The 20,599-nt window shown below is 42.3% G+C and overlaps 1 protein-coding gene across 50 annotated transcripts; it reads right to left on the bottom strand.

The window, feature by feature from the left end:
* Positions 1-653: 653 nt before the first annotated feature.
* On the bottom strand, positions 654-19,715 carry SELE (selectin E). Of its 50 annotated transcripts, none has more exons than XM_086842452.1 (22): positions 17,560-17,668; positions 16,381-16,570; positions 16,186-16,284; positions 15,448-15,520; positions 15,033-15,144; positions 14,898-14,938; positions 14,628-14,750; positions 13,074-13,151; positions 8,136-8,858; positions 7,800-7,867; positions 6,989-7,375; positions 6,541-6,648; positions 6,236-6,421; positions 5,442-5,627; positions 5,150-5,335; positions 4,425-4,610; positions 4,133-4,318; positions 3,716-3,901; positions 2,607-2,714; positions 2,279-2,300; positions 2,095-2,166; positions 654-1,735 (listed from the first exon to the last, which is right to left on the bottom strand). In XM_086842452.1, exons 10-21 carry the CDS (start codon positions 7,834-7,836, stop codon positions 2,109-2,111), a joined length of 1,836 nt encoding a protein of 611 aa, XP_086698578.1. In that variant the 5' UTR covers positions 7,837-7,867; positions 8,136-8,858; positions 13,074-13,151; positions 14,628-14,750; positions 14,898-14,938; positions 15,033-15,144; positions 15,448-15,520; positions 16,186-16,284; positions 16,381-16,570; positions 17,560-17,668; the 3' UTR covers positions 654-1,735; positions 2,095-2,108. The 50 variants fall into 50 exon arrangements, with proteins under 50 accessions (XP_086698578.1, XP_086698579.1, XP_086698593.1 ...); XM_086842453.1 differs by lacking the exon at positions 15,033-15,144 and having other exon boundaries at positions 16,381-16,406; positions 16,490-16,570; positions 17,641-17,668; XM_086842467.1 differs by lacking the exon at positions 15,033-15,144 and having other exon boundaries at positions 8,136-8,428; positions 8,549-8,858; positions 16,490-16,570; positions 17,641-17,668.
* Positions 19,716-20,599: the final 884 nt, after the last annotated feature.

Here is a 20,599-nt window from a genome sequence, read left to right as displayed (position 1 = left end):
AGACAGACTGGGATGGAGGTCCCTAGGCAGCAACCAGAGCTGTGCTTCCCACTTCCCAGCAGAAAGAGCTGCAAAAAACCTGGATGGGCTCAGGGGTTTGTGCTGGTGCTTATGCACCAAGATCACCTGTTTGCTTCTCTTCCTGCTCTTCCCTCCCTTGCTGCACACGTCTGCAGGAGCTCGCTGCTGGCCCAGGCACCTGGGACACACCACTGATCCTTCCTCCTCCCTGTCACACCTGGCAATGCTGGTTTGGGATCGGCTCTGGCTGTGCCAGTCCCAGGCACTCAGCCCCATCTGCTGGCTGCTCTGTCCTTGGCTGCTACGGAAATACGGAAAGATCCACGGGAAATTTAAGTTGGATGTTAGGAAAAAATATTTTTATTGAAAGATTGATAAAGTACTGGAATCGTCCGCCCTGAGAGGTGGTGGAGTCACCAGTCCTGGATGTGGTTAAAAAATAAATTGGTTGAGGGCATGGGTTGGACTCGATGATCTTAAAGATCCCTTCCAACCTGGTGATTCTGTGATTCTCCAGTAAGAGACAGCCTTGCTTTTAGCCAGTCTTCTCCCTACCCTCACGTTCTTCTGTTGGAGCCACAAGTCACAGGGCTGACCCAAATAATTTTAAATTATTCACATTTACAAATAGGGAGTATTAAATTGAAAATATTTTATTAAAAAATGTTACAAATAGGACAATACATATTGGGTTAAATGAGAGATTTTTAATTTAGAAATATAACTTAAACATAAATTAAGAGAGAGTCTCATCTGAAGACTTTTAACAGCTCAAAAACTCATATTTTCAATACATAAACATGCAAATCTCAGTCTTCCATTTCATTCATAAACATTATGCAGGCATGCAGTCTTTACAAACACCTCCAATTTATTTTAAAATAAATTCTGATCAATTGATCAGCAGCCACAGGGACCTACTCAAGTATTTTACAATACATGTACAGTTAAGAGCACAGAAATATCAACAGTAAAAGCTGCACAAATAAATATGTATGTATGTACACATATTACAGTACACAATCCCACAGGGATGAGGTAATTTCAGATCTACCTGCTGTGTTCAGAAACCAGAGTACCTTGTGTGAGCACTATGGTTCCTAGTGCTGTTATAGTGTAAGAAAAAAAAGATATCTAAGTTTTCTGGGATATGCAGCAGAAACCCAAATAATTGGGTGATAATCCATATCACTCCAGGCATAATTATTGACTGGGACATCTTAAAAATGAACTGAATTCCACAAACCAGATGAACAGTTTCAAAGCTGTTCAGCGAATATTTTTTTCATCCTGATTCTTCTGTTTCTGCAAGCATCACCCCTGTGAGTCCAGAGGAGACACCTCCAGCAGTGTAGCAAGTGATGTGAAATAATGCATGTCTTCACCTCACCTCGGTACCTTTGAGTGGAGCAGAGGAGGAACCAGCCTCCTCTTTAGGCAGCAGCACACTGTTTGCTCACCATCTGGACAGGAGATGGCAAGCTCCCAGTTTAGGATAACTGCATGGCTGAATGTAGGCAGGATTTGGCCAGAAGGCCAGAGTTTTCTCCTTGTCTTCAATGGAAATACCAGACAGCTCGAGTTCAAGATTTCTGAATCATACACAGGGTCAATCATCTTGTCAGCGAGAGGTAAAAACATCTGGACAGCTGCTGATTTGCAGGCAGTTTCATTCTCCAGAAATCTGAGACATAACTGAAGGTGGCTGCAATTCCTGTGGAGAGAACAAAATTCCTCCATAAATCAGAAAACTGGCAGAGATTTGTATTTGCTCTCATCTCAGAGGAATTTTGTATGCAGCAGGTAGCAGAACAGCACAAAAGTGTGCCTAATACCAAATGCAGCTGGACAGAATGCTAAGCACAATCATCTTTAAGGAGCTGAACAACCATTCCTCCAGCAATAAATCCATCAGTCTTGTTAGGAACTTCCTTGCAATGCCAAGATGCATATTAGGTATCCCAAAGCACATATTGCTGCGTCAGCAATTGTACAGCAATTAGCAGCTCTGATTGATTGCTTGTGTGATTAAAAGGAAGAGAGTTTGTGAGTGAAGCCATCACATGTGCTCACCTGAAACATCTGAGTTAGACATTCTGGCCAGCACTTTGGAAACTGCCTTCACTGGTTGTTTCCTGTGAGTTCCTGTAAAACAAAAAGTGAAAAGTGCTTTAATGACAACAGGTTTTTATCAAATGGATTTTAGCAAAGCGATGGCAGGGGTTTTTTTCATGTTGCTTTTTGAGACACAACTTACCTGAAAGGAACAAACTTCTTTGCTGCAAGAAGAACAAGAAAAAGGTATTAGTATTTCAAGACAAAAGCCCTAATTCTTGCTGTCTAAATATTTGGGGTTTACTATTTTTTTCCATTTTCAGATGTTCATCCAAAAGCCAAACATGGCATACATGGAGGGTTCTTGAAAATTATTTTGGAATTTATCTAAGTATGGGAATTACCACTTTTTCAACATGCAAGGTATAGGGCTTTGGAGGTTTTGGGTTGGTTGTTTGTTTTTTTTTTTTCCTCCACTGAAAGTTTGTCAGGAAGATAAATAAAGCAGTGGAGCCAGACCAAGTGCTCACCTTTTCTCCGGAAGCGCCTTGCAAGCCAAAGGAGGAATGATGCTGTGGACAGCAGAGAGGCAGAAGTGGCTGCTATGCCCACAGAGATGTAGCTGGCTTGGTCAGAGGCTGAAAAGATGAAAAGTTTTCAGTGAGATCAAGGGGCACGGGTGGTCTTTGAAGCCCTTTCTCTTTTTTCGTGCTCTTCAAGAGCAGCCAGAACTGCAGCTTGTAACACTAAAGTTTTCTCCTGATGAAACAGGAGAGTTCCTGTACACAAGGTAAAAAGCTGAATACCAAAAATTTCCCCATCCATTGCCAAAGTAATGGCAAGGCAAGATGCTCTACATCTACCCTACACCAGGGTCTGTCTCTAACCTCCAGCCTTGCATAGCAATTTGTTCTCCTCTTATTTTTCATGTTGTGGTTTCATATTTTTACTCCCTGTGTGCTATTTTCCTCTTTGAGCAATCTTGCTGAGATCAGTGAAATTATTCAAGGATCTAAATTCTGTTCAAGCAAATGAAAGTGGAATTGAGCTTGTAGGACCTCAAGCAGAAGCATTCCAGGCAGGCCAGGGGTGTTCCAGCTGGGGGCAGTGACAGAGCTCTTAGTGCCTTGAATGAGAAGCAAGGCTGAGCTTTCTGTCCTTTGAAATTACAGCCTCTGAGAGAAAAGCTCTGTGAGGCTTTTTGGCTGAGGAGTTCATCCAAGAAACTATCAGACCAGATGAAAAAAAAAACCTATCAAATTTTCCACTGAGAAACAAACTTATGAATGCAGATTTCCCCATAAGGTTCTGTTTCTCTAGAAAAAATTTTGCCTCTATTCAGATAAAAAAAGTTCCTCATGAGAAATATTTTGTTTAAAAACCAAACAGAAAAAACGGAATATGGTTGCAGGGGTTCTTTTTATAGATATAAGAAATCAGTATTTTCCACCAAGATCTTTTAGGATTTTTCCCCTTTTCTACTTTCAAGCATAATGAGGGATTTTTTTGGGCTTTTGAATTCATGGGCTTCTATGTGTTCTAGCTCACTGGTTGCTATTACCACCACTGCCACCCTTCCATGCCTCATCTGACTTAAAATCCAGTGCAGCCTCTCTGTGGCTGCTCACAGCCAAAATACCTTCACATGTGGGCAGGCTGGCACTCCAGTTTCCTGAATGGCTGCACTCAAGAACACGAGAGCCATTGAGACTCCATCCTTCAAGGCAGCTGAAGTGGCAGGAGGTGTTGTATGTGAAGATGCCAGCCCCGTGGGAGCAATCCATAGAGCCTTTCTCAGGAGAGCTCAGTGCTTCACACTGTATGACTGAAACATAAAAAAGAGATGGTTAAGAGGACCTTCCTGTCTCTGGCCACAATTTTTTGCACAGGTGTACAATTTATTTTCAGATTGATTTGACTTTGGACTGGGAGCTGCTCAGAGCCATGAGCAGGCATCCCAAGGCACAGCTGAAAGCATGGGAGCACAGAGCCCTATAGGAATATGGATTTCTGTGTTCCCCAGTGACCAGAAAACAGCAATTTCCAACAGTCTTACCTTTGCATTTGGGCACTGGCTCTGACCAGTGTCCCTGTGGCAGGCACTCGGTGCTGGATGAGCCCTCCAGGACATATCCCTCGCTGCACTGGAAATCACAGCGGGAGCCTGAGGTGAGGTCTGCAGGAGCGTGGTCACAGCTCACAGAGCCTTCTGCTGGCCGCGGGACAGCCTCACACCTCACAGCTGCAGCACAAGGAGCACCACAGCCGTCAGCACAGCGGCTTCAGGACAACAGCACAGCAATGCTGACAGCCCTGGGGGCTCAACTGAGCAGCCAGAAGGAAATTACCTGCACAGGTTGGCTGCTGCCTGTCCCAGGCCCCAGAAGAGCCACACTGCAGCGTAGCTGGTCCTGTCAGGGTGAAGCCTTCCTCACAGGTGAACTCACAGGTGGTTCCCCAGGTGAGCTGCACAGAGGGATGGGAGCAGTTCACAGCCCCATGGACAGGCATTTCCAAGGCAGGACAGGTCACAGCTGAAAGGCACAAGAGACAGCTCAGAGCTTAGCTTGGAGTAGGTCAGGATAAACACTCTTCTAGGAGCTGGCAAGAAGACTCCTGCCTGGAGCTGTCCCCTGAAGAGCCATCATACCTCCCTTCAGACCTAGTAGTGTCTCAGAAACAGATTTCAGCAGGCTGCACAGTGCAGCCAGAACCCTTGAATATGCACCCAAAGCATACAAGTTATCCTTGGAATAGCTCCCCATCCTGAACTGCATAAACTGACACTTGCTCCCATTTGTGGTTTAGGGAATAAAGATCCCTGCCAGAACACTCCACTCTAAAAGTGTGTAATTGTGTGTGTTTGGGACACTGCCCCAGAGTCTTGTTTGTCACACTGCACTGCTGTTTCCTCACTAATCATAAGTCTAAATGACCCCACCTTGAGATCTGCTTATGAAAAGCCCTGCAGACATGGTGGGGATGAAAGTTACTCTTTGATTACGCTTGATTGAGAAAGTCTCTTCACATTCTTCAAACTTTAATCGATGGTTTCCAACCCAGCAAGTCTTACCTTTGCATTTGGGCACTGGCTCTGACCAGTGTCCCTGTGGCAGGCACTCGGTGCTGGATGAGCCCTCCAGGACATATCCCTCGCTGCACTGGAAATCACAGCGGGAGCCTGAGGTGAGATCTGCAGGAGCGTGGTCACAGCTCACAGAGCCTTCTGCTGGCCGCGGGACAGCCTCACACCTCACAGCTGCAGCACAAGGAGCACCACAGCCGTCAGCACAGGGGCTTCAGGACAACAGCACAGCAATGCTGACAGCCCTGGGGGCTCAGCTGAGCAGCCAGAAGGAAATTACCTGCACAGGTTGGCTGCTGCCTGTCCCAGGCCCCAGAAGAGCCACACTGCAGCGTAGCTGGTCCTGTCAGGGTGAAGCCTTCCTCGCAGGTGAACTCACAGGTGGTTCCCCAGGTGAGCTGCACAGAGGGATGGGAACAGTTCACAGCCCCATGGACAGGCATTTCCAAGGCAGGACAGGTCACAGCTGAAAGGCACAAGAGACAGCTCAGAGCTTAGCTTGCAACAAACCATAAAAAGTTTTTTTTTTCTTTTCTGAAACTTAGCAACACACCCACTAAACAGGAACAGCTTTAGAAGGGAGCTACGATGCCACCATCTCAGAAAGCAGGAAATATTTTAAAATAGGAAACTGGCTCTTAAGGCAAGACTGTTAATTCTTCTGCAGCTCATGACAACAACTATTTATAATCCAACATTTCTCTATTTTGACTGCTGATGGGTGATCTTTGATGCTTTTATTTGCTTAGAAAAGTATCTTGTTCTAAGCCAAACACCTCAAAAATTTATTTCTACAATCAAGATTAACTGGCCTGTTGAAAGCAGTCTCTCAGCTAGGTCATCTCAATTCCCTGTTCCTACTTAAGAGTTGGAAAAGTCTTTCCCTGCAAGAAACAAGGCCAGAACATTCATCCTACTCATTTCACCTCCTCAGGAACAGAGACCTGTGTGCTGAAATAAAATAGCACCTACACCATGGAATTAGTTACAAAGGAATTGGCCAGACTTCCATTTGTCCCTAGTGCCAGAGCAGCACTGAGGTTTACAGGGCTGTGTACAATGCAGAAAGCTCACCTTTGCACGCTGCAAGGGGGGCAGACCAGACCCCAGCAGAGGTACAGTGAACAGATTCCAGTGCAGTCAGCTCATAGCCCTCCTCACACTGAACTGTGCAGGATGAGTTGTAGTTGAAATCCCCCAATGGATGGTGGCACTCAAGGCTCCCATGATCAGGTTTCTTTAGTGGATCACAACTCTTGACTTCAAGGAAGCACAAGAAGGTACACAGTCAATCTCTTTGGCTGAGCAGGTAAACCAAGAAGCCAAAATGAACACCAGCTAGCATGAGTTAGTCAAAAAGGAGGATGAAATAATCTTACCAAACTCGCATTCAGGCCCATAGAACCCAGGGTTGCAATGGCAGGTGTGGTTGTTGATGGTTTCTATGCAGTCTCCATGGCCACTGCAGAGAGATGGGTTGCAAGAAGCTGGAAAAAAAAAAAATAATAAAGCAAATTATGAAAGAATCAACAACAGCCACTAATGAAACATGGTTAGCACTTGGTTTATCTTTCTGACACTAAACAAGCCTTTTGTATAGCAAAAGAGAATCAGAGGGTTTGGTATTTAGGATTATCCTGTCATTTCACAGAAGAATTTCTGAAATGCACACCTTTTACAGACTAGCTCACAGTAAAAGGATTCTGCTGGCTGGAAACTCCAAGACCACTTGTTCTGAGGTAAATATTAGATGAAGTTAAACAACTCATCCCAGGCACCACCTCATCTCCCCAGGGTCACACTGGAATGACCTTTATCACACCATACCTGTGTAGCACAAGGCAACCTTCTTTTTCTCACACTTCTCATCATTCCATTTGCCATCATCCTTCCCTCTTTTGATGTAGATCTCAACGCAGTCCTCGTTGTTCCCTTTGCCATTTGGCTCCCCTGATGCCCAGTTTCTTGCTTCTTCTGTCAGTTCCTTGTTAGTTCCAGTCCAGGTCCACACACCATTAACTTTTCTGATTCCAATCCAGTAGTAACCCGGATTGAAGGGTAAGAAGGCGTTGAGATGATTGATTTCCTCCTTGTTCTGGATGGCAACCAGGTTAGTATACTTCCTTCTGCACCACAGCTCTGCTTCCCCATAGGTCATGTTTGTGTCTGAATAATGGTATGTCCACCCATTCACCCCCTGCAGCACTGTAAGTCCTAGAACAAAAAGATATCCAAAAGTTGGTGTCTGACTTCTCTCCTCTCTCTCTAGAAGAGGACATTTAAGCTCTATAAATACTGCAAACTTGTCAGTATCTGAAAATGCATAAAAAATAGTGGCAATTATTTTATAAACAATCACCTGGAAAGCTTCAAACCAGGCAAGTCAGTTTCAAGTACAGGGACTTCAGCCTGTGAAACCTTGTCTGATCACACAAAGCTTTGAGACTACAGGAGCCAATTATGACTTTGACAGGCAAGCAGGGAAAACCTGCAATTGCATCCAGAGATTTTTCTGTGTGAACACAGCCTCAGGTTAATGAAGGCAGGTTCAAAAATTCTGTCTGATGCTGAGCTCAGAGAGAACTGTCACACTAATACTGCCACCCCACTTTTTCTACACAGGGAAATACACACTTACCATAGGTAAGAAGAGAGAAGAACTGCAAGCAAATCATGTTTCTGAGAGTTTTATCTTTTAGCAGACAGCTATGAGAAATAAAAGAAACACATTTGTAAAAAACAAATAGCGAGCTGCCAAAATTCCATGTAAGCTACTGACCATGCAATTTTTGCTACGTACTTTTAAACAAGACTTAAGTAGGATTTCCACTTCTAGGAAATTACTCATTTTAAAACAGTTTTTAATATCAAGATGCTTTAAAATGTAAGCATCTTTTAAGGAACATGAACACAGATTTCCAGTTCTCCTTTAGCTGGGCAGTGAAACAGAATAGCAAAGTCCATTTCTACTCACAGTTTGTAACTGCAGTGTCCAGGTGACAGAATTCCTCTGAGCTGCTTCCCAAAACCTGCTTTCCGTGGCTAACTGGATGAACCAGCCTTGAAAATCAAGCTCAGCTCCAAGTGTCTGGACTCTGTAACGCTCTGCCTTTTATTCCCTCAACTAGCCTGCCCTTCACGAGACGGGAAATTCCTTGTGGAAAAAAATTTCTTGGAAAATCCCAGGATCTGGCTCTCCCACAGGTCAAGACGGATGTTTCCCCTTGCCAGATCAACCCTCCCAGAAAGACGCGCTGTGCTGACAAACTGCCAAGTGCCACATCACAAACTTTTACTGACAGGAACACACAATTCCAGGATGTCAAGGAGGAGGATGACAATTAGCTTGAATTAATTGCATGAATAAGCAGATTCCAGTTTTTTTACCTGGCATAATGTTTTGTAGCAAGGAGGTGTCAGTTCTTCCAGTCTCTTGGTAGGAAAGGCACCAACACTCAAAACTGGAGTAAAAATGGAAAGTGCAGCACTGGACATGGTCAAGCACTGGACAAGTTTGGTTCCTTGTGGATCCCAGCTTTGCAGAGCTCTCATTTGTGGTCAGGTTTGCCAGCCCCAGGATTGCTGGAAGCCTTCACAATACACTTGTAGCAGTCAAGCTTGAAATGTAGACCTTACTTTGAAGAGTCCTTTGGACTGTATTCTTCAGTGTCCTGATCTCAATAATTGAGTACAGCTCCTCAACAGGTACATACAATATTTCAGATGGACAAAAAAAACCCCCAGGAATTCATGCACATTTATTGTGTATATCCTGATTAATAAAGCATAAAGATTCACCATTATGGATAGGATTTAATGAGGCTGAACGTGCAAAGGACTCAACAAGCACTGGCAGCAATAGGAGGCCACAGGGTAGCACCCACTTCATACCTGTAGAGCATAGTTAGAGTCTACAAAGTGCATGTTGGAGCTCTGATTTTGGAGCCTCAGCTTGTTCTTACAGAATAAAAATCAGAGGCTTCTGGATTCCAAGCTAACATCAAAGGGTATCATCCAATTTTTTCACCAAAAAAAAAAAGCAGAACTGTCAAGTAGCCAAAGATGCCTGCCCACCAGAGAAATAATCTCAGAAAAGAGCATGGAATAAAAAGTATATTCTAAAACAGCCTCTGTTACTAACAAATCAGGGGAGTTGACTAGAAATTGCGAAAAAAGTCTTAGAAAACAAGCCAGTTACTAAAGAGAATGAAGATTAAGCACAACACACTGAATTATTTGTAGGCAGAGGAACACTTGCTAGCTGGTGGGAACTAGCAAAGCTAGAAACACAAATGGATGGTCAAGAAACTCTGGAATGCTGAGCTTAGCTTTTGGCTGGCTTGGGCAAGCCTTGCTTAGAAGAACCAGACTTTCTGAGGCTTGCAGGCAGCATTAGATCAGGACTGCTGCTTATCTAGCCTCAAACTGGGAATGAAAAATCTTCCTGTTTGCCAGCCCTTTTCTTTCAGGAGGCTTTACCACCTGAAGAACACAGACAGAAGTTGCTATTTTAATGTACCTGTACAGCACATTACATAGCAGGGCCTAATTTCACAGGGGTTCTATAAACATTATTCTATTACAAACTAATCAGTTTAAATAATTAACTAATGTTAATCAGTCTTGATAGGGCAGGGTTGTTTTTTTTTTGTTGTCGTTTTCTAAAACACTGATCAGCTGTTGTAACTGTATGCACAGAAAATTTATAGAAAACTTCAGGATGGTTTTTATGCTCCCAGGTGCCAAGAGGCAGAAAATGCTACGTCTTTTCCTGGAGATTCCCTTCTCCAAGTCTTTTAATGAGCTTCCTACTGGTAAGTGCTCATCCTTGTCGTAGGAGAAACCAAAGAAAGTTCTGAGGAAACTTTATCAGAATTCATTTGCCAGTGGAATCTCCGGAGGAAGGAAGAGCTTATTTCGTAGTTTACAGTAGTCTTCCTTTGCAGGGGCTGTCTGAGACCTCTTGTCTGCAGCAGATAAAGAAAGCCCCACAAAAAATAACAAAACACCAAAGCCTACAAGTAATATGCTTGTAAAAACTCCAGCCTAAAAAAAGACTGTTTCTTTTTGTTGGCTGTATTCCCTTGTGCATCACTGACATGGGGCTCTTTTTGGTTTTTCCCAGGGAATTCTGCTATCCACTGATTATATTCTTATTTCCCTGTATGGAAATGGAGGCAAAAATGAAGACAAAATTTTCAGGAAAAAAGAAAGCCTGAAAATCATTCTCAAAATCCCACCATAGAGGTTAAAACCTCATTGTTAAAACCTCATTATTAAAAGTCAAAGGCACTTAAAAACTTCAAGGGGACTGGGATTCCTGTGAGCTAAAGCTCATGTTGGATGCTAAACTACATATACCTTTCAGGAAAAATACCTGTGGTACAGTTACTTAGGTAGAACTGTAGATGATAGAGCTAAAAATGCCATGCAGCCTGACTTTAGCTGCTTTCTGTGTTAATTATTTATTCTCTTCTCAAAGTTATTTCACATTCATGCTTTCTTACTCTTTTGCCAATTGATTTGGGAATGTAAGAGCCTGCTTTCTTGTGCTGTACAGAGCTGGATGAAGTTGTTACTCTCTTCTTATGCTACATGAGCACAATTCCTTAAAATTAATACAATTCCTCTCTGCCAGAAAAATAGGAGACTCTAAATTTTTAATAAATGCTGAATGCTTCTTGCTCCTTTTCCCTTAAAAACAGCAATTATGTAGCCACAACTAATTTTCCAGTTGGAAGGCTCACTTAAGAGGCTACTATGAGACATAAAGGATAAGAAAGTGCTATATAAACATATTAGGAATAAAACCAACAAAATCCAGCCAGGTCTGCTGTTTAAAGGACAGCATCTGACAGAGGACAAGTCAAATGTAATTTCTTTCTACATAAAGTTAATATTCACTGCAAGAGTGTCATGCATTGGGAAAAGAGAACAGGTCAGATTATGGAGTGAAGAATATTTAGGTTGGTTACAACCAATCAAGCTACAGTTAAAAGATCCAAACCCTCAGTAATTAACTTTGAGAGCATGAGAAAAAAGTATAAAAAGTTGGACAAAAAGCAAATATTGCCTGTCTGCATTTCAGAAAAGAAGATCAAGGTAATTAGAAGCTGGGCCTTCCATAGTGGCACCTAGAGAAGACACTAGAACACTGAAAGATGTTAAAGAAAACCATTGAAAAATCAGCAGAACGTTTCTAAGCTGTCAAGAAGAGCTGACATTGATGTGATTGATCTGTTCCTGGCAGATCAACCTGGCTTGTGCCTCAAGGCTGTGTCAGTAAATAAAGAAACAATAGCGCACTGTGGTTTGTTATAATTAAGATTTTTAATATTGTCCCATGAGACATTCTTATGAGGAAACAAGTGGAACAATGCTTAGCTGAAATCACCATAAAATGAGCACACAAGGGATGGAATCACTGCTCAAAGGGCAGTTTTTCAAAGAATCCTCTCTGTCCAAGAGAACTGTTTTATTCCCACCCCACTTTAAAAAAGGGTGCTGGAGGAAAGAAATCTTTACATTCTTCTAAAACCCAAAATGTGTTTTAGAGTACTTAGGAGACACGTGATCAACAGTGTTTCACATCCACTTGGTGCATAACAAGTAGTGGTGGATTGATTTGTAGTTGCAAAGATGTAATTGAAAATTTCTGAAGAGGCCATGAATTGATAAAACAGGGGTTTTGTAGAGTCTGCCTTGGGAATTTGTAAGTTTTGGTTCAAGAAATATTTTTTTCAGTATCTGTATCAATATCTCGAGAAAATGTAATGCAGTGAAAAATTATTTTACTTTATCTGAAACTCTGTTGAACATGAAGAAATCATAAATCCAAGACAAATCCCAGATAAACAGAGTATATAGGTGTACATTTGAAAATCTAGAAAAAGACAGAGATTAATTTCTCATGCCTTTGTTAAAGACTGGTTCTTTATCCACAAGATTGTATCTGCATTTACATATCAACAGACAAAAATAGAGCTTTAAGTGCATCTGAGTAATCCAGTTCCATCTTTCTCCTAAAAGATATTTTTGTCACTCCTAAATTAAAACACTCAATAAGTATTTTTCTCAAAGTGCTTCGTATAATGAACGGTTTATCCCATGGCAAAGAGTCATAGAACCACTTGAAATTTTGAAATAGTGGAAAAAACTCCAGCTTTACCCACAAGTGACCCACACTCACTAGGAGAGGAAAAATAAGAGATTTAGCCAGCCTTGAGGGGGGAAAAGGAGTTCTAGTGCCAGTAGTGAAGGTGTTTCCTGTTTGGAGAGGAGCTTGCAACACTTAATTCTTTAGAAATTAAGAGACAAAGGGTTTAAGGCACAAATTTTCCCTGAGGTCCAGATGGGAGTAAAAGATAATTTCCGAAGAAATACTCATCCCTCAGCCTCTGTGTCTGATTAAGTGTGAATAAGGTGGGCAATGCAACTGCTACAAAGACGCTGGAATTTCTCAAGGCTGCCTAAGGCAGTCTCCACTCTGTCTGGAGTGGAACCCCAGGAGTCAGAAAGTCTTATCTCCACTTCTCATTTCGGGAATTCTGATGTGACTCATAGAATTCAATTTCCTCCAGAGAGGCAAAAATATACTCTGAAGAATCTAACCTGAGGCTGGGAGTCACTTGCACTGGCCAGCTATGATTCAGAGCATTGAAACACAAAACAGAGCCAAGGAGAAGAGGAAACAACAACTCACACCTCGAGTTAAGATAAAAGCAGGACTGCCCTTAACATCACACATTGGCTGCCTGCAGCTGCAGGTGGAACTGATCCCACGCAGAACTTGATTATTTCTAATTTCACTTTGGAAATCATGGCAGAGAAGTGCTTGGAGCCTTTTCACCCTTCATGTACACGTAGAAAGCATAAGTATATAATATAATGCATGCACTGATTATTCACTTACTGTGCAGCTCTGTTCCACAGCCCCACGGTCTCAGCAGGGGAGATGTCCCAAAAGTGGCACTGGCAGGAGATGCTGGCTCTGAGGAACAGAACAGTTACAGCTTTTGGCAAGTGAGGGGAGTGAGAGCAAGTTTTGGGATTAGGAGGTTAAATAGGTGGTTGAGACTGTAAAAGTGGTCATCGTGAGATATGGTTTTTGTTTTGCAGATTCTTTGCATAGCTTCTGCCTAGCTCTGTTCCAATAAAATATTGTTTTGACTTATCAGAGAGCATGTGAGCTTATCAGCAGCACTGGAGTGCTGACATGGCCAACTATTCTTCATTTGCTGTATCAGCAAATGAAAAGGCTACAAAAAGGAAGATGTAGCAGCTTCACTTCTTTCCTAATGCATTTCACTATGAGTTTATCAATTCCAAGCTTCTGGTCTGTTCTCTTCAGTGCTCAAGTTCAGCTTCAGGTATATCATTTTTATACATCAATGGACACTGTATTTAACATGTTTGAGTCCTTAACTTACAGCAGGATTCAAGAGCAATCATTAATTATTACACAGAGCATTAATTATAAAAAATATAACAATCATGAAAGGTCTATCACCAAAACTACTGGAATTCTGTGGAATGAGAAGTTGCCACTGGGTAGGAGAACTCTTCAAGGCAGAAGACCAAAGCTCAAGGAAAAACTGCACAGCACTGAGAAGTAAAACCCAACCCAAGAACAGCCATCAAAGTGTATCGTTCATACCACTCATGACTTTTCTCAGTCAATAGACCATGAGGGAACAGAAGTTCTTGAATTAAGAACTCTTTCAGGAGCTTTTTCTGCCACAACCATACCATCTATGAATTATTCCCATCTGTGAATTATTCAGAGAAATAAATTTATTTCCACCAGCTGGATAAGTAATTACTTTTTAAGACAGGCTTTTAAAACACAAGATCATTAGTGAAGTCTACTTTAATTGCCGCATCTAATTGTTGTTTCAAGAACAAAGAACTCATCACTAACATTGAAAACCATGGTGTTAAATTGCTTAATTCTATCATTTCCCAGACAAGAAAACCCCAACAAACTGGCTCCACAAGGCCTTTTGAAGTTCCAGTTAACTGGGACCAAGAAAATGAGGACTTCCCTTATTTCCAGGTCTTGAAAACAATACTTTAACTTTTCCAGCGAAGACTTTGTACTTCCAACACTTTTAGATTTCTTGACTCATCAGGAAGGATGATCTGTCACCCATCCTGAAATTGTTGCACTTTTATGTTTGAGCCTAAAACACTATCCACAAAGTGAGTTTTCTCAAGTGCTGAGCACGTACCCCATCCCACAGACCCTGTTAATAACCCTTCATGTAAAGGGTCGTCAAGCACTGGAACAGCCTGCCCAGGGAACTGGTGGAGATATTTAGGTGCTTATGGTTTAGTGGTGAATTTGGCAGAGTTAGGTTTTTATTTGGATTCTGATTTTACAAGGATTTCCAAGCAAATGATTGATTCTGTGATTCTGTATTTATCCTTCATGGTTTTTTCCTCTCATTTATCAACAGGCACTTACCCATCATTTGTAATCACATGATTGCAATCAGTAGCAGAGTCTGGTTATTTGGCCCACAGAAGCAATAGCACTTTCATAACAGGTGTTGTATCAGCAGAAAGAGAAGGAATTGCCATTTACCAGCTATAAAATAATACTGGGCCTACATAAAACATTCTTCAGGCAGCTGAGAGTTCTTTTAATCTAAATCCCCACAATGGGGGTACATAAACACAGTGGGGAAGCTACCCTAGTCTCAAAATAAAATGAAAGATCCAGATTTATGCCCACCTGAAGGTAAGTAAATTAGGAGTGCAGCTGCTCTGTACCCTCTAGAATCAAAGACAGACAAAGGTTTATCTAAAGGTTAATTCAAAGGACATAATTTCAATTTATATCCAGAATTATGCTAGTAAGACTTCATACCATTACACTCCCCATCCATCATCTTATTCTGATTTTTTCTTAGGAGCCACAATCCCAACATCATGACAAAGGAAGGGCATGGTTTCCCTGCTGAGTGCTTCCAGCTCTAAATCTACCAGTCAAAAACCCCTCATATCTCTACTCCATGAATACAAATGTGTCAGTTTATCTTGAAGAAAAGCAGCTGAAAGGCCCATCCTGATACCCAGGATGTCACATATCCCACATAAATGAACTCTGATCAATTAAACAGCTCATTCACACTGTCTGTCTCTGCAGACCACAAAGGAACAGCTGGGCCTCGGGAATCATCACCTGCACGCTGCTTCCATCATGCCCCCAACATATGGTGCAAGGCACGGACACCAAGAGCAGGGAAGGACAACCAAAGGACAGCAGAGCCCTGGAAACAAACCTTGAGAGCTGTTTCATTGAACAAGGGGATTCTGGGCGTGCCCCGTGTTCTCTCACTTCAAACATTAACAATCCTGTGACAGGCAGGTGATATTCATGGTCATTCAGAAGGAGAGCCAAAAGAACGACACCTCCTGGTAGGAAAGTCCAGGCTTTTCAAGGAATAGATACATGCCATGAGGTCCCTTCTACAGAAATAACCTCTCCAGAAGCCTATTACAAATTTGTGTTTAAGCCTGGGGAAGAAGAAGGCTCAGAAAAGTGAAGAAGGTGCTCAGAAAGTGTTCTGTACATAAACAGATAGAGCTGGTACAAAAAACCCTTTTGTGAGTAAATGTAGACCAGAAATTAAAGGGGTTTTTAGCCAGCTGTGAGGGGGTTATAAAACTGCCTTCTATGAGGAGCAGAGCAAAACTTGGTTTTCCCCAGATCTTGTTCAGTTTCTGAAAGGGATCATTATTTATGAAAGCAAGATATGAGGGGTCCAGAAGAGGCCTTTCACACTCCAGCATGCTGGAGGTTGGCCTGGATTCCTAAACTTCAGCACACAAACCATGTCTCTGGCTCCTAAGCTATAAACACACAGCTGCCAAAGATGTTAATCCCAAGAGAGATAATGTTATTATCCTGCATTTGTTCTGGCCTCTTTGCTAATCTGAGAAGCTGCTAATCAACAGCTGTAGAAGAAGAATCTTTATTAAATCCTATTAAATTGAATGGGGCAAGCAGAAAAGAAGACCTGTGATCTTTGATGTCCATGGCAGAATTTACAACAGTGCATTTCCTTGGCACAAGTGTATTATGCATTCTTCTGATCAATCCCAGGGTTACTCCCCATCTGGAATAAAAAATACATTTGCAAGTACAGCTAAACATTAGCCTTCATTTTATTTTCTCTGTTGTGTGAGGGTTGCATGTGATGGAAAGCACCTACTTTAAAAGCATTTCCTTAATATTTTCCTGTAATACAAGCATAGGCTAAATGTATCCTTCCATCTTGTGCTCTCTGTCAGAGAACTCAATAAAAGGAGAAATTTATACACCTGGAGTTCAAAGTGATGGCTTCCCTTTTCCTGTAGCCTGGATTGATCCAATGGCAGGAGAGAATCTCATGCTGAGTTTCACTGCAGCACAGTGTATAGTTAACAGCTTTGCAAAAATAATAATATTACTTTTCTAGTCACTTGCTATTTAGAGTTAAAATTGCTAAATAAATGAAGATTTTTTTGCATTAGGATACTCCTGGCTCACAGGATCTAATGATAGGAAGGACATAAAAAGAGCAATTTTAGTCATTTGAGTGCAGTCCAAATCCTGCAAACCACAATGCCAAACAAGACCCAAACAATGTTTTTTAGAATTCCGCTGCAAAGACACGAGATGTCACTTGACCAAATAAATACAAAAAACTTAATTTTTTTTTTTAAATAGTGCCAAGCTCCCTTTCCCAGTTAGCCATGAGGAAGCCCATGACAAAAGGAAAGTCCCTCCATGCAGTTCTGTTGGAGACAGGCTGTGTCTGGTTGAAGACCCCTGTCACCCCATGCCATCCTCTCTGCACCCCTGAGGCCCACAAAGTGACGCACCAACAATTCCCATCAGCAGTGGGGAATTTTTGTCTGCAGCCTAAAAGCCCACAGGAAGCTCCTCTACCTGGGCATGGCATAGGAAACTACTCTTGGATAAGATGGGTGCTTGGGAAGGGAAAAGCATTAAAGAAAACGGGACAAAGCTCTGCTGGGATTATGACTAAATCACAAAGTTATCTGCTCAAACTCTTGTTGGGTGAAGCCTGATGCCTGTCCTTGTTGACAGCAAATTCCTTTCAAGTTTAGCTGCTAAGTTATGCCACAAGTATTTCCTTTGCCATCTTTACCACTATTGTTTGTTGCTAGATCCTGCATCATAACAGAAATGGGGTAATAAAGGTTTTCACAGCCATGCAGCAGACTTGAGGAAATGAAGGAAACCATTCCAGTGAAAAAGAAAAAACAGAGTTCATGCAAACAGATAACTTTTATAATCTCAGAACACAAGATATTAGGATAGACTGGTAAATAAAACTACCAAGGTACAAGCTAAACACACAAAACCAACCACAACAAAACCAGACCTTCCAAGATTACTGGAAAAAAACTTAAAGCACTAATCCTAGAGGCCTTTACTGCCAGAAAAAGTAAGCTTAAACAACCACCTCAACCCCACAAGATTCTCTAAGGCTCATTATCCTAACTAAGCTTAGGTTTTATCACTTTCTCTGCCTGCCTTGAAAATCCCGAACAGCTGAGGCAGGAGGCTTGGTTTCTACTTAAAGCCCTTCACACCTCTTTGCCTCTTAAAATTTAGTTAGTAAGGATTTAGCTCTCTAGAGCTCTGGGGTTTTTTTTCCCTCTCTCAGGTTTGCTATTGCTCTGTGCATAAACAAGGTAACTGACAATAGTCTGTGAAATAACAAAATGCTTGAATTTTTTACGTTAACATTTGTTACAGTTAATAAAGTATCTCAGTAAAAAGCTTCAGTGTAAAGTAACAAATCTCAAAATAGTCTAACTAGCCACCAATTTACATTTACCTTGTAGTATCTCTAAATGCTATATTTAGACGATATGTACTCTTCCTCTCTTTTACTGATGTTTTTCACTCTATCTTAATTTATGTAGCATTTTGTTTGTGTATTCAAGTATTGGTTTTAGATTTTAAAATCATTATTGATGGAGAAATTAATTTCAACAACTTAATATTTGTATGTATGAAAAGAATGAAATATTTCAGTTAGAAGTGATTTATGATATAAGTTAAAAATGGAGTTATGTTGAAGTGCCAGATGTTTTGAAGTCTTAAGAAAATTTCTAGTCTTTAAAATATGAATTTTCCCTGATTTTGGAGTAAACACTTGATACAATATGCTCTTACTTCTGTACTGTATGAAAACATTTGTTTTTCCTTTGGCAATTATTACAGATTTAGTCTTCAGTGAAGTGGTAACAAGGGGGATGGCTTTAAACTGAAAGAAAATAGGTTTCAATTGGATATGGGGAAGAAGCTCTTCACTGTGATGATGGTGAGACTCTGGCACAGGATGCCCAGAGAAGCAGTGGATGCCCCATCCATGGAAGTGTTCAAGGCCAGATTGGATGGGGCTTGGAGTAACTTGGGGTGGTAGAAGGTGTCCCTGCCTGTGGCAAGGGTTAGCAATAAAAGATCTTTAAAGTCCCTTTCAACCTAAACCATTCAGTGTTTCTATGAAATTATTCATTCTGCACATCTGTGACTGTACAATCAAGTAGCGTGGGGCTTGCCGAAATCATCAGGTGCACCTATAAAATGAAGCAACCACGAGTTAGATTTGTGTTTCTTCTTCATCTTCAGTAAAATATAACTAAAATATAACCTATGGAATATTGGCTGTTAGAGCTACCAGCCTCCCTGTGACCCTTTTCTCTGGCATGAACCCCTTGCTTTGCCTTGGCCCTGCAGGTACCATCTGCAATTTAGTTTTAGAGGCAGTAGTCAACTCCTGCTCTTGTAGTCTATGCAAAATACTTTATTTCTTTGCTTTTGGTGCCTTGGTGCTCACAGAGGAGCATCAGGTAAAAGTGTAGTTTTATTGCTATGAGGGCTTCTGTCAGGAAGAGACCACCCCGAGGCTCAGATAACCTCAGTGCCAGGTCAGAAGTTAAAATATTAATTATATTGGTTTAATGCTTCTCCTGACTTGGGGATTCGTTGTCAGACTCCGTAACTGAACCAACCATTTTTATGGAAATCAGAGAAATAGTCATTTACTTCTTTTTAAGCAGATGCTGTGCTGCTATTTTTAAGGCTGTATGTGGCTACCAAGGCAAGAGCGATCTGTAGAATAGAATGCAATACCGTAGAAATACAGGTTCTGTCGATGCTTTGCAACTTGACCTAACGCTAAAATTAAGTTTTTATCGGCGGGCACCTTGAAGGAGCCGCTCCCTCCCTTCCCCTCACGGTGAGCCACCGCCCACAGCCCGTCCCGCCTCACGGCCGCCATGGCGCCCGCTCCGCCCCCCCGCCTTCCCGCCCCCGCGGCGGCAGCGCCATGGCGGCCGTCAGGGACGTGGAGATCGACCCCGAGGGCACCTTCAAGTACATCCTGGTGCGCCTGCAGCGCCCGGGCGGCGGCGAGCAGCGGGACATCGTCCGCGGCACCAAGGCTGCCGAGTTCCACAGTGCGTGACAGCCCCGCGGGGCGCGGGGGCGAGCGGGCAGTGGCCGGAGCGGGGCCCCTCCGGCGGCGGGATGCGGCCGCCGGACCCCGACGGGTCTGAGGCAGAGCGGGAGCCCCGGCCTGAGGAGCTCAAAAGTCTCCTTTTCCCCACTTTCTGCACTCCCCGTGTGACATGAAAACTGGGGCGAATTATCTGTCAGGTGCTGTTTCGGAACCCAGTTGAAAGGAATGAGGTGTCTTTCCGAGCTGTGGGCCTGGTGGTGCATAAGGCCAGATAGTGAGAGGTGAAAGAAGCGATGGAGGGGGGTCCATAAATTCCATAGGAATTCCACTGATTGACACGGACTGTTACTCACTCAAGACTGTGCTAAATCCCTGGATTGACAGAAAAAAGAACAGAGAGAAAAGGAAAAAAAGGTGAGGGAGTACACATTAGAAAGGGGGTCTGTCAGGCAATTGGGGAAGTCTGTATCTCTCAAATACCTCAACCAGGGAGAAAAGAGGGAAATGCGGCCGGGAAATTAGAATAAAAAAGAGGCTATGTCCTTTATCAGTTTGAGAGACCCCAGGGGAAATGCCCCATGGCATTTATTCGAATAAAGTTATAGGACACCTCTGTCTCCTTTTCGGACATAAACCTCTGGTGTTTGTGGATTAATTTTCCTGACAAGCAGCCTCATTTTTGAGAATTATATATGCTAAGTAAAAATCAAAAGGGCTTTAACTGCGACTTTTCTATGCCTCTGAAGAGAAACCTCTCGTAGGTAAAATATAAAAGTGTCTAAAAATGAGTTGTAGACTATGTAACTCCTAGTTCCTGTTCTAATGGCTCTCACCATTCTTCCTGTGCAGATCATATATTTGAAAAAGTAAATCCTGAGATGGAAAAGCTGGGATATGAGTGCAAGTGCCTTGGAGGAGGGAAAATTGAACATAATAGTAAAGACAAGAAAAT

The sequence above is a fragment of the Cyanistes caeruleus genome, chromosome 9 (genome assembly GCF_971803275.1).
Source record: "Cyanistes caeruleus chromosome 9, bCyaCae1.hap1.1, whole genome shotgun sequence".
Classification (NCBI taxonomy): domain Eukaryota; kingdom Metazoa; phylum Chordata; class Aves; order Passeriformes; family Paridae; genus Cyanistes; species Cyanistes caeruleus.
Note: the sequence above shows the minus strand (reverse complement) of the source record. Positions and strands in the feature narration are given on the sequence as shown.

Excerpts from the sequence above, each read along its gene's own strand:
- SELE (XM_086842446.1), bottom strand. The coding sequence starts at position 19,613 with ATGTCCCGCTGCTCGCCGCCGCCCGGGCGCTGCAGGCGCACCAGGATG. Across the intron at positions 14,939-19,556 it reads GCACCAGGATGTACTTGAAG|AGGGTACAGAGCAGCTGCAC; the intron begins GTGCCCTCGGGG and ends CTTTGATTCTAG. Across the intron at positions 4,319-4,424 it reads GCAGCAGCCAACCTGTGCAG|CTGTGAGGTGTGAGGCTGTC; the intron begins GTAATTTCCTTC and ends CTTGTGCTGCAG.